The sequence below is a fragment of the Salmo trutta genome, chromosome 2 (assembly GCF_901001165.1).
Source record: "Salmo trutta chromosome 2, fSalTru1.1, whole genome shotgun sequence".
In the NCBI taxonomy this organism is placed as follows: domain Eukaryota; kingdom Metazoa; phylum Chordata; class Actinopteri; order Salmoniformes; family Salmonidae; genus Salmo; species Salmo trutta.
The window spans coordinates 56637767-56650948 of NC_042958.1; the positions used below are offsets into that span (position 1 = coordinate 56637767).

Consider the following 13182-nt stretch of genomic DNA (forward strand, 5'->3'; position numbering starts at 1 on the left):
AAGGCTAGCTGGAGAGGGAAGGAGGGAGGCTGGCTGGCTGGCTAGAGAGAGAGGGAGAGAGGCTGGCTGGAGAGAGAGAGAGAGAGAGAGAGGGAGGGAGGCTTGCTGGCTGGCTGGAGAGGGAGGGAGGGAGGGAGGCTGGCTGGCTGGCTAGGGATGGAGGGAGGCTGGAGAGAGGGAGGGAGGCTGGAGAGAGAGAGAGGGAGGGAGGCTAGAGAGGGAGGGAGGCTGGAGAGAGAGAGAGGGAGGGAGGCTGGAGAGAGGGAGGGAGGCTGGAGAGAGAGAGAGGGAGGGAGGCTGGAGAGAGAGAGAGGGAGGGAGGCTGGAGAGAGAGAGAGGGAGGGAGGGAGGCTGGCTGGAGAGGGAGGGAGGCTGGCTGGCTGGCTGGAGAGAGGGAAGGAGGGAGGCTGGCTGGCTGGAGAGGGAGGGAGGGAGGGAGGCTGGCTGGAGAGGGAGGGAGGCTGGCTGGCTGGAGAGAGGGAGGGAGGGTGGCTGGAGAGAGGGAGGGAGGGTGGCTGGAGAGAGGGAGAGAGGGAGGGAGGGAGGGAGGGTGGCTAGAAAGAGGGAGGCTGGCTGGCTGGCTGGCTGGAGAGAGGGAAGGAGGGAGGGAGGGTGGCTGGAGAGCGGGAGGGAGGGTGGCTAGAAAGAGGGAGGCTGGCTGGCTGGCTGGAGAGAGGGAAGGAGGGAGGCTGGCTGGCTGGAGAGAGGGAGGGAGGCTGGCTGGAGAGGGAGGGAGGGAGGCTGGCTGGCTGGAGAGAGGGAGTGAGGGAGGGTGGCTAGAAAGAGGGAGGGAGGCTGGCTGGCTGGAGAGAGGGAAGGAGGGAGGCTGGCTGGCTGGAGAGGGAGTGAGGCTGGCTGGAGAGGGAGGGAGGCTGGCTGGAGAGGGAGGGAGGCTGGCTGGCTGGAGAGAGGGAGGGAGGGTGGCTGGAGAGAGGGAGGGAGGGAGGGTGGCTAGAAAGAGGGAGGCTGGCTGGCTGGCTGGCTGAAGAGAGGGAAGGAGGGAGGCTGGCTGGCTGGAGAGCGGGAGGGAGGGTGGCTAGAAAGAGGGAGGCTGGCTGGCTGGCTGGAGAGAGGGAAGGAGGGAGACTGGCTGTGTGGAGAGAGAGAGGGAGGGAGGGAGGCTGGCTGGAGAGGGAGGGAGGGAGGGTGGCTAGAAAGAGGGAGGCTGGCTGGCTGGCTGGAGAGAGGGAAGGAGGGAGGCTGGCTGGCTGGAGAGGGAGGGAGGGAGGGAGGCTGGCTGGAGAGGGAGGGAGGCTGGCTGGCTGGAGAGAGGGAGGGAGGGTGGCTGGAGAGAGGGAGGGAGGGTGGCTGGAGAGAGGGAGGGAGGGTGGCTAGAAAGAGGGAGGCTGGCTGGCTGGCTGGCTGGAGAGAGGGAAGGAGGGAGGGAGGGTGGCTGGAGAGCGGGAGGGAGGGTGGCTAGAAAGAGGGAGGCTGGCTGGCTGGCTGGAGAGAGGGAAGGAGGGAGGCTGGAGAGGGAGGGAGGGAGGCTGGCTGGCTGGAGAGAGGGAGGGAGGGAGGGTGGCTAGAAAGAGGGAGGCTGGCTGGCTGGCTGGAGAGAGGGAAGGAGGGAGGCTGGCTGGCTGGAGAGGGAGGGAGGGAGGGAGGCTGGCTGGAGAGGGAGGGAGGCTGGCTGGCTGGAGAGAGGGAGGGAGGGTGGCTGGAGAGAGGGAGGGAGGGTGGCTGGAGAGAGGGAGGGAGGGAGGGAGGGTGGCTAGAAAGAGGGAGGCTGGCTGGCTGGCTGGAGAGAGGGAAGGAGGGAGGGAGGGTGGCTGGAGAGCGGGAGGGAGGGTGGCTAGAAAGAGGGAGGCTGGCTGGCTGGCTGGAGAGAGGGAAGGAGGGAGGCTGGCTGGCTGGAGAGAGGGAGGGAGGCTGGCTGGAGAGGGAGGGAGGGAGGCTGGCTGGCTGGAGAGAGGGAGTGAGGGAGGGTGGCTAGAAAGAGGGAGGGAGGCTGGCTGGCTGGAGAGAGGGAAGGAGGGAGGCTGGCTGGCTGGAGAGGGAGTGAGGCTGGCTGGAGAGGGAGGGAGGCTGGCTGGAGAGGGAGGGAGGCTGGCTGGCTGGAGAGAGGGAGGGAGGGTGGCTGGAGAGAGGGAGGGAGGGAGGGTGGCTAGAAAGAGGGAGGCTGGCTGGCTGGCTGGCTGAAGAGAGGGAAGGAGGGAGGCTGGCTGGCTGGAGAGCGGGAGGGAGGGTGGCTAGAAAGAGGGAGGCTGGCTGGCTGGCTGGAGAGAGGGAAGGAGGGAGACTGGCTGGCTGGAGAGAGAGAGGGAGGGAGGGAGGCTGGCTGGAGAGGGAGGGAGGGAGGCTGGCTGGCTGGAGAGAGGGAGGGAGGGTGGCTAGAAAGAGGGAGGGAGGCTGGCTGGCTGGAGAGAGGGAAGGAGGGAGGCTGGCTGGCTGGAGAGGGAGGGAGGCTGGCTGGAGAGGGAGGGAGGGAGGGAGGCTGGCTGGAGAGGGAGGGAGGCTGGCTGGCTGGAGAGAGGGAGGGAGGGAGGCTGGCTGGAGAGCGGGAGGGAGGGTGGCTGGAGAGCGGGAGGGAGGGTGGCTAGAAAGAGGGAGGGAGGCTGGGGAGAGGGGCTGGGGAGAGAGAGAGGGAGGGAGGCTGGCTGGCTGGCTGGCTGGAGAGAGGGAGGGAGGGAGGCTGGCTGGAGAGGGAGGGAGGGAGGCTGGCTGGAGAGGGAGGGAGGCTGGCTGGAGAGGGAGGGAGGGAGGCTGGCTGGAGAGGGAGGGAGGGAGGGAGGCTGGCTGGAGAGCGGGAGGGAGGGTGGCTGGAGAGCGGGAGGGAGGGTGGCTAGAAAGAGGCAGGCTGGCTGGAGAGAGGGAGGGAGCGAGACTGGCTGGAGAGCGGGAGGGAGGGTGGCTAGAAAGAGGGAGGCTGGCTGGAGAGAGGGAGGGAGCGAGACTGGTTGGAGAGCGGGAGGGGAGGGTGGCTAGAAAGAGGGAGGCTGGGGAGAGAGGCTGGGGAGGGAGGGAGGGAGGCTGGCTGGCTGGCTGGCTGGAGAGGGAGGGAGGGAGGTGGCTGGAGAGTGAGGGAGGGTGGCTAGAAAGAGGGAGGGAGGCTGGGGAGAGAGAAAGGCTGGGGGGGGGGAGGGAGGCTGGCTGGCTGGCTGGCTGGCTGGCTGGAGAGGGAGGGAGGGAGGTGGCTGGAGAGTGAGGGAGGGTGGCTAGAAAGAGGGAGGGAGGCTGGGGAGAGAGAAAGGCTGGGGGGGGGAGGGAGGCTGGCTGGCTGGCTGGAGAGGGAGGGAGGGAGGGAGGTGGCTGGAGAGGGAGGGAGGGAGGGAGGCTGGCTGGCTGGAGAGGGAGGGAGGGAGACTGGCTGGAGAGGGAGGGAGGGAGGCTGGCTGGAGAGAGGGTGGCTGGCTGGAGAGAGAGTGGCGAGAGAGAGGGAGGCTAGAGAGTGGGAGGGAGGGAAGCTGGAGAGAGGCTGGCTTGCTGGAGGGAGGTAGGGAAGGAGGTTGACGAGAGAGAGAGAGAGAGAGAGAGAGAGAGAGAGACTGGAGAGACAGAGGGAGGCTGGGAAGAGAGAGAGAAGCTGGAGAGGGAGGTTGGATCAAGGGAGGGAGGCTGGGGAGAGAGGGAGGGAGGCTGGGGAGGGAGGCTGGAGAGAGAGGTAGGGAGGGAGGCTGGAGAGAGGGAGGGAGGGAGGCTGGAGAGAGAGAGAGGCTAGAGAGAGAGGGAGGGAGGGAGGGAGGGAGGCTGTAGATGAGAGGGAGGGAGGCTGTAGATGAGAGGGAGGGAGGCTGTAGATGAGAGAGAGGGAGGGAGGTTGGAGAGAGAGAGGGAGGGAGGGAGTCTAGAGAGAGGGAGGGAGGGAGGTTGGAGAGAGAGAGAGAGAGCGAGGGAGGGAGTCTAGAGAGAGAGGGAGGGAGGGGGTCGAGAGAGAGAGGGAGGGAGGGGGTCGAGAGAGAGAGGGAGGGAGGCTGGAGAGAGAGGGAGGGAGGGAGGGAGGCTGTAGATGAGAGGGAGGGAGGCTGTAGATGAGAGAGAGGGAGGGAGGTTGGAGAGAGAGAGGGAGGGAGGGAGTCTAGAGAGAGGGAGGGAGGGAGGTTGGAGAGAGAGAGAGAGAGCGAGGGAGGGAGTCTAGAGAGAGAGGGAGGGAGGGGGTCGAGAGAGAGAGGGAGGGAGGGGGTCGAGAGAGAGAGGGAGGGAGGCTGGAGAGGGAGGGAGGGAGGGAGGCTGTAGATGAGAGGGAGGGAGGCTGTAGATGAGAGAGGGAGGGAGGTTGGAGAGAGAGATGGAGGGAGGGAGTCTAGAGAGAGAGAGGGAGGGAGGGAGGTTGGAGAGAGAGAGAGAGAGAGAGCGAGGGAGGGAGTCTAGAGAGAGAGGGAGGGAGGGGGTCGAGAGAGAGAGGGAGGGAGGGAGGGAGGCTGTAGATGAGAGGGAGGGAGGCTGTAGATGAGAGAGAGGGAGGGAGGCTGTAGATGAGAGAGAGGGAGGGAGGCTGTAGATGAGAGAGAGGGAGGGAGGTTGGAGAGAGAGGGGGAGGGAGGGAGTCTAGAGAGAGGGAGGGAGGGAGGTTGGAGAGAGAGAGAGAGAGCGAGGGAGGGAGTCTAGAGAGAGAGAGGGAGGGAGGGGGTCGAGAGAGAGAGAGAGAGAGAGAGAGATGGATAGGGAGGATGGCCTGAGGGAGGGAGGATGGCGAGAGAGAGGGGGATAGTTAGGAGGGAGAGAGGGAAGGAGGGAGAGAGATAGGGATGGAGGGAGAGGAGAGGGAGAAAAGCTTTGAAGTGGCTTTTCAGCGCAGCTCGTCTGCTGGCCGTCTCGGGGAGATGTGTCACCTTTGCCGAGAGGGAATAGGAAAATCACGTTTGGAATGGTAATGATAACGTACTAATCACTTGAGCTGTTTGAAGAACGGGGGAGCGAGCTACTCTGTCAGTATCCCCGGCTGCCTTGTGCTCCGAGGCACACAGCCAGGGTCTAGGTGTATTAGCTTAAGCGTTGCATGTCAATACGTCCCCTCCATCTCCGCTGATCCATAGGGGCTCATTAAGCCGAGCTGGCTTCCTTCTCTCTCCCCACGCGGCGTGCACAGGCACACCACCGTCACACTGCACACCCAGCCACCCACCACCTCTTTCTCCCTCTCTCCCTACATCACCCCCCGACTCTCTGTCCCCTCCCTCCCTTTAACTATTGAAAAGTATTTCTGTCAATTTAAATGGCATCTGTCCACCAGCGAGGAGATTGGTGGAGAAAACAAAAGAAAGTTCAGAGGCAGTTTTTCTTGTGTTCCCCTCACTCTGATTTGTCAAACTTTGTAAAGTGGGATGCCATCTTATTTGTTCTATTTTATTTCCTTCCGTGTTTTGATAGCTTAGCTAGAGATTCCAGCGCTCCCCTCCCCTCCCTTTCTAAACGAATGTAAACCCCTTTCACAGAGAGAGTTACCTGAGTGGTGGATCTATGGTACTTCTACGGTAGACTTGTTGGGCTTGTGTAACACACCTGGTGTTGGTTTAAAACGTCACAGTTGTAGGTTCAGGGAAGGTTTGACTACTGAAAGACGAATAGCCTTTTATGTAGGTGAAGACGCGTTCTTGAGTTCAGGTTACTAGTCAAAGGTGGTACCACCCTTGACTGATTTTTTTGTCTCGTAACTTTATCTGCATGAGATTGTAAGGGCTGTTTTATAATGTAATAGTACGACGGTGTTGAATGTGTTGTTGTGACAAAGATGTCACATTTTAAAGGGACAGTTCACCCAACTTACCAAATCACATATTGGTTTCCTTAACATGTAAACAGTCTATGGACAAGGCATGACAGCAAGCCGTGTTACGTTTTCCTGCCACTGTTTCCAAATGCTAACGTTTTAGAATTTGTGGCACAAATCCCATTCATGTCAATGGACCGATATTCACATTTTTCACGCGTCATTCCCACAGATTTTGAAATTGTCTCAAATTGATTGTGAAGCTGAACAGTCACTTACAGATTATTTTAACATGATGATAGAAATGCTGATATTGGGCCTTTTGACTTGGTGCCACAAGTGCTAAAACGTTAGCATTTGGAAACACAGCACGGCTTACTGTCATGCCTTGTCCATTGACTGTTTACATGTTAAGGAAACCAATCTGTGATTTGGTAAGTTGGGTGAACTGTCCCTTTAATTTCTGAATCACAAGATGCAGCAAGATCGGACCTGGTCTTGGCTTAGAAAGAATCGCCAGCAGTGAATGGAAGAACAACCATTTTGATTTCTTTCAGAAGAAGAGCGGCTTGCTATGGATATCGCCCATGGAATTCACAGATATTCTTGATGCCAAATGTGTTGGCCTATAACAACTCCTACTAGTATCTAGCTAGATACACAGAACATGGAAATGAAAAATGATCAAATTGCTCACTATGAAACACAAAGTACCTCGGTAGCCCTTTGGAACTAGTATACAGTACATCCTTTCAATGGGCAACCTTGTCATTCGTCGATACCTATGAATAAGTCAACACGCAATGCACTCTGCGTGCAAGGCTTGAAATGCTGTTGTGAGATGTATTCTGTCACTGGAATTCATGGTTGTACGGGTTTCCGATAGTCTATACTAGGATTGTCTATTCTAGTGAATGGCCTGTACTGACTGGGGAAAGATCTAGTGTACATGTGCTGATTGCACAGGTGTGACTATTCTGTAAGCTGTGTTGTATCCCATTGTTCTCAGTGTATATCAGTGCCCATTTGTTTATGGTGTAAATATGTCACTGCTCAGTGTTTATAGGATTGCGTAGTACATGCTAGTGTTTCTTTGAGTGTTTTGCTATTTGTTTTTGTGCTTTATGTTGATTCACAAGTTATATTATAGGCTAATGCTAACGTTTTATGTAATACACTTCCAAATGAATTGGCAGGATATGGTCATATGGTGTCCTCTGAGGCGTTAAACTGTCTCACCAGCCATGTGCCACACCAGTGGAACTTTCTAGAAAGCATGTCTTATGTTCCATAACCAAATACATTAGGAGAGTAAATGCGTTTGATTTCCACTTTAATGAGGGTTTTCTCCTTAATTCCAGAGCCATCACCTTGACAGGTTTTTTTTTCTTCTTGAAAGCTGCAAATGATAATGTATTACATCTCAATTAGCTCTTCCTCCCTCCCTCAACTTTGCCCTCCACGCTAAATGTGAAGTAATGAGTTGCAGAAGACTGAACGAGATGAGGTGGGGAACATCTCAATTATAAAAATAGAAGAACCTTCTGGTGCATCTCATTTTAATATTGAATAAGAATAGATACTTTATTGTCCATTTTGAAAACATTTCAACAGTAACAACTATGCCATATACCCAAGCTCGACATGCATGTTGCCAATATTTCACCGTCCACACGTGGTTGTTCATGACCATTATTGGCTCTGGTCAGTGCTATTGCTGTTGTGGTCGTAGTGTTTTGTGACCGTGTCGAGATGTTTCTCCGAAACGCTTCCCAGCCCTCTCAATCATTCTTTTTCTGTCTTGTTTTTCTCCCATTTGTTTTAGAGAGCACATCTGTTGGACAACACAGAGAAGCTGGAAAGGTCATCTCGGAGGCTGGACGCAGGCTACCAGATAGCAGTGGAAACCGGTATGTGTTCTGTTTGGTTGGGAGGGGGGCATTATGAAATTAGAGGTGGGGGTGGGGTGTGTGATTGAGCGACAGCAAATTGTCTCGCTCTTATGCGGGGTGAAGAGAAAGAAAACAACTTTTTTTTTAAACAGCCGCCTTGACGACTGGTGACATTTTCAGGAGTACATCATCAAAGGTGAGCGAGGGAGAAAGAGGTGTACGGGCGACAGAGCGGGCTACGCTGCTCCTTGTTCGGCTCCCGGAAAAGCACACGCTCTTCTCCCATGCATCTGTCTAGCTGTGAGTGAGAGGTGTGTTTTTATAGCTCTACTGAAAATAAACAACATCAGAGTTTCCACCACTAGTACTTCATTCAGAGAACCAATCAAAACACAATAAACATCACTAAATAAATCGCCCATCTAGAACAGAAAATCTGCTTTTATCCTCACTATCAAGGTTTGTTTTTATCTTTTATATATAGGAAAATGAGACTCATTTGGATTTGAAACCAAATATCTTTTTTTTCTGACATTATTGAGTCACAGTGTATTCCTTCGAGAGATATCAAAGCTCATTCTTGAAGTTTTAACTGGCTTTCTGTGGCTTCTGCTGTAGTTTTGAAAAGTTTCTTAATTTACACTGTAATGGAGGGTTGGCATGTGTGTGTGACATCGACAGAGTTAATAATTCAATTTGAGAAAGGGGTGCACAGACCACTGCCTTTTTGATGTTCAGTAAGTACAACTCACAAATTCATAAATACAATCTGCATTCTCTGCTTAAAAATGTTGTTTCATATGATTCTCCGATGATCTCCAAGACTTATACTATTCCTATTTTCACCGTGTCGAACTCTGCGGCAGCCTGTATTTTGATTCCATTCAGTCATATCTTTCAGTCGAATGGCTCGTTTTGATGTTTTGTCACGCCCGTTGGTTGGTGTTAAAGAAATGTGCTGTGGTCTAACCGCGTTCTCTACCTCCTGGGTCCCAGTCCTTTCCACAGTAAAGGCTAGCAGCGCGCCCTCTGACCCCTCGTCGCCAGTGGCCATCTCATCCGCTCTGTGTGTGCGGCTAACTGAGAACAATGTCCACACCAGCAGTGGGGTGTTTGGGGTTTGGTGGGGTATGAGCTTTTGCCCCATTGTATTTAATCCCCTGACGCCCCCGGTCCTCCGCTCAGATGCACAACCTCAAACAACAAACGGTCAGGGAGGACCAACGCTCAGAACACAACTAGGTAGCAACAGAACAGGCACGTTGGGAACTCTGTCAGACTACTAACAACAGAAAAGCTCCAGTATGTCGAGGACCCAGACACACAAAGAATATATGCACTGAGAGCCCGAACATTGACAAGCATCATCCATCCAAGTGGTTTGTGAATTGAAGTGGGCGACTGACCCCGTTTTGTCCAGTTTTCCTGCATCCGGCATCCAGTCGCGCTGTGAACCAATCCTGCTTCACCACCCTGTGCTGCATATTTACATCAGTGGACAATCACACCACCACAACACATGATCAAATACTGTGGAGAAATTAAGATTCTTTTAAAAATCTTTTTGTGTTTGATTGTATTTCAGTGGGGAGAATTGGGCAAGCACTCAATTCACCTGTTTGGCTGAGTAAATGGCTCATTCAGTTATCTCACTTTAAAACTAAAAGAGAATGATGATAATAATAACAAGAGTATGGCTTTTATTAATCAATCTGAAGCATAAATATTTCTATATGTTAAAAAATATGGTGGCAGGTAGCCTATCGGTTAAGAGCGTTGCGCCAGTAACCGAAAGGTCGCTGGTTTGAATCCTGAGCCGACTAATTGAAAAATCTCTGTCCCCTTGAGCAAGGCACTGTACCCGAATTTCTCCTGTAAGTTGCTCTGGATAAGAGCGTCTGCCAAATGACTAAAACGGAAATTTAAATTGTTATAGGATATGCTTTGAAATGTTGAATGTAGGGGTGTATTGTCTACAAAGGGTTAAAGAATAATAATTAGCGCAGTGTGTTTGTCCAATCAACAACTCACTCTGGTTGTAAATAGACTTTGTTACCAGAAATCTGAACTCTACTCAAGAGGCTAATAAAACCACTCTGAGTGAAGAACAGTTAATGAAGCTATTTCACAGTAGTTCAAAGTTACCTTCCAAATCCACACAATATATAATTATGCCCCATACAGTAGGTACTATAATTGACCAATTCGGAGTAAGAAATATATTTTAAAGAAGGTTTCTCTTTTCTTTCAAAGAGAGAAATCCTGAACAAAGAAAGAGAGAAAGATGGAGCTCCAACTGCAGCTTGGCATCGATAACATTCCACTTAATGACCACAAATCACAAAAAGCCAGAGTACCATGAGGTCACTTTATAAAAGAAGAAGAGGTCCTCTCAGTTTTTCGAGATGGTGAATCTTAAAAGAATATAATTTTTCTCTTTCTCTCTCTCTCTTTCAATTTAAGGGCTTTATTGGCATGGGAAAGATAGTTAACATTACACTCAAAAGTTCCAGAAGAATAAAGACATTTCAAATGTCATATTATGTGCCAATAGTTAAAGTACGAAAGGGAACATAAATAAATATAAATATGGGTTGTATTTACAATGGTGTTTCTTCTTCACTGGTTGTCATTTTCTTGTGGCAAGAGGTCACAAATCTTGCTGCTGTGATGGCACACTGTGGTATTTCACCCAATAGATAAGGGAGTTTATCAAAATTGGGTTTGTTTTCAAATTCTTTGGGTCTGTGTAATCTGAGGGAAATAAATGTCTCTAATATGGTCATAGATTTGGCAGGAGGTTAGGAAGTGCAGCTCAGTTTCCACCTCATTTTGTGGGAAGTGTGCACATAGCCTGTCTTCTCTTGAGAGCCAGGTCTGCCTACGGCAGCCTTTCTCAAAAGCAAGGCTATGCTCACTGAGTCTGTACATAGACAAAGCTTTCCTTAAGTTTGGGTCAGTCGCAGTGGTCAGGTATTCTGCCACTGTGTACTCTCTGTTTAGGGCCAAATAACATTCTAGTTTGCTCTGTTATTTTTTGTTAATTACTTGACAAATAGGAAAGAATTATCTTTTAGTTTTCTCATGATTTGGTTGGGTCTAATTGTGTTGCTCTGTGGGGTCTGTTTGTGTTTTTGAACAGAGCCCCAGGACCAGCTTGCTTAGGTGGCTCTTCTCCAGGTTCATCTCTCTGTAGGTGATGGCTTTGTTATGGAAGGTTTGGGAATCGCTTCCTTTCAGGTGGTTGTAGAATGTAACGTCTTTCTTCTGGATTTTGATAATCAGCGGAAATTGGCCTAATTCTGCATTATTTGGTGTTTTACATTGTACACTGAGGATATTTTTGTGTTTGTCCCATTTTGTGAATTATTGTTTGGTGGGCGGATCCCAGAATTTGAATTTTATGTTCCTTTTGATGGCGTAGAAGGCCCTTCTTGCCTTGTCTCTCAGATCGTTCACAGCTTTGTGGAAGTTACCAGTGGCGCTGATGTTTAGGCCGAGGTATGTATATTTTTTTGTGTGCTCTAGGGCAACAGTGTCTAGATGAAATTTGTATTTGTGGTCCTGGCAACTGGACCTTTTTTGGAACACCATTATTTTTGTCTTACTGAGATTTACTGTCAGGGCCCAGGTCTGGCAGAATCAGAGCAGAAGATCTAGGTGCTGCTGTAGGCCCTCCTTGGTTGGGGACAGAAGCACAGATCATCAGTAGACATTTGACTTCAGATTCTAGTAGGGTGTGGCCGGGTGCTGCAGTCTGTTCTAGTGTCCTCGCCAATTTCTTGATATATATGTTGAAGAGGGTGGTGGGGCTTAAGCTGCATCCCTGTCTTACCCCATGGCCCTGTGGAAAGAAGTCTCTCTCACTCTTTGAGATGGTAAATCTTCACAGAATATAATTTTAGAATTTTAGCTCAGTTTTCTTCTGTCACTTTCTCTCTCTATCTCTTTCTTTCTCTCACTCTCTCTTTCTCTATCTTTCTCTCGCTCTCTCTTTCTCTTTCTTTCTCTCGCTCTCTCTTTCTCTTTCTTTCTCTCGCTCTCTCTCTTTCTCTATCTATCTCTCTTTCTTTCTCTATCTCTCTCTCTATCTCTCTCTTTCTCCCTTTCTTTCTTTCTTTCTTTCTCTCTTTCTTTCTTTCTTTCTTTCTTTCTTTCTTTCTCTCTTTCTTTCTTTCTTTCTTTCTTTCTTTCTTTCTCTCTTTCTTTCTTTCTTTCTTTCTTTCTTTCTTTCTTTCTTTCTTTCTTTCTTTCTTTCTTTCTTTCTTTCTTTCTTTCTTTCTTTCTTTCTTTCTTTCTTTCTTTCTTTCTTTCTTTCTTTCTTTCTTTCTTTCTTTCTTTCTTTCTTTCTTTCTTTCTTTCTTTCTTTCTTTCTTTCTTTCTTTCTTTCTTTCTTTCTTTCTTTCTTTCTTTCTTTCTTTCTTTCTTTCTTTCTTTCTTATTTAGCAAAGCGCAGGCTTGCCAGGAGCACTGAAGGCTCTTTGAGGGATATTGATAGGGCTCTGTGGACATGCCGGTGTATTTATCACACGCACCCTTAAGAACCAGCCTCTGTTTGTCTCATAAATTAAGTATAGAACTTCATTAGAGGAGGGCGCTGACTTAAGAGGCACGTATGAACATGCAGACACGAGGGCTAGCCTGTTAAAGTACAGGAGGAGGGTATGTAGTTAGCCAATTTAACAGCATTTGCATCAGGGGTGTCTGCAAGCCCTCAATGGGAGGAGGCCAGACTGACTCCAAATCAAAGAGGTGCCAGATTCTGATTTGACTTTGTGAAGCTGTGAGAGGGGTCTGATTGGGCAGGTTTAGAGATTGATGGCATGTCAGATTAAACATTTAATATGTACTGACGAGCTGTCTCCCCTTGATTAGAATCAGTTGGAGAGGTAAAGGGTAGACTTGTGTTTACTGAGGGGCGATTAAGACAGTATACTGGCTTTGTTTGAAGGACATATACATATCTATACACTTCATGTTCATACTCGTGCATAATTGACCTAATAAAGAATCTGGGAAAGAATAATAAGAGAAATGAAAGAAGAATAGCGTTAGACTGTTTTAAACTTTAGATGCTCCTGGGAGCATTCTTTATATCCTGCACCTGTGTACATTTGTTGGATGGAACACTTTAGTTTTGAAGTAATGTAATTTACATTTTTATTCTACTAACCCGGAGTGATCTCTAGTCATTGTGCTAATATTAGTTGGCATTCCCTCCTGAAACGACCTTCATTCAAAGAGAATCAGTACATCTGACTTTGGGTATGTAGAAGGGGGAAAAACGGTATTGCCAAAATCTCATACTATCCCTTTAACCCAATCAGTCCCACCGTAACACTGGCGCGTTTGTTTGGGGTTTTAACCCTTTTTAAACAGTGTGTTTGAGCTACAGACTTCTGGGTTGTACTATTTGATTTGTCTAGTTCTTCTGCATCCGTAGATGCCAACTTTTTGTCTGTGTTATTAACGGAGGCTGAGCTGGAGCGGTGTTTGTGAGTTAAGGGTGGGTCTTGAAGGAGCCCGGGCCGGGTCTTTTTATAAAAATGTATGTAGTCCGAATGGTTTGAGCTACTAACTTTTAAAAGCTTTCTATGAAAAGCTGAGACTCACAAACACACGTTTTGCTCAATTTTTGTAATA

General features: G+C 50.2%; 1 protein-coding gene across 4 annotated transcripts in view; it reads left to right on the plus strand.

The window, feature by feature from the left end:
- LOC115158049 (vesicle transport through interaction with t-SNAREs homolog 1A) overlaps positions 1 to 13182 on the plus strand; it is a 183908-nt gene that overhangs the window by 35684 nt on the left and 135042 nt on the right. For all 4 annotated transcript variants that reach the window (XM_029706534.1, XM_029706553.1, XM_029706543.1 and 1 more), the window contains one exon: positions 7473 to 7557. In XM_029706534.1, the coding sequence (XP_029562394.1) occupies positions 7473 to 7557 (85 nt within the window). The remainder of the gene's footprint in view (positions 1 to 7472; positions 7558 to 13182) is intronic.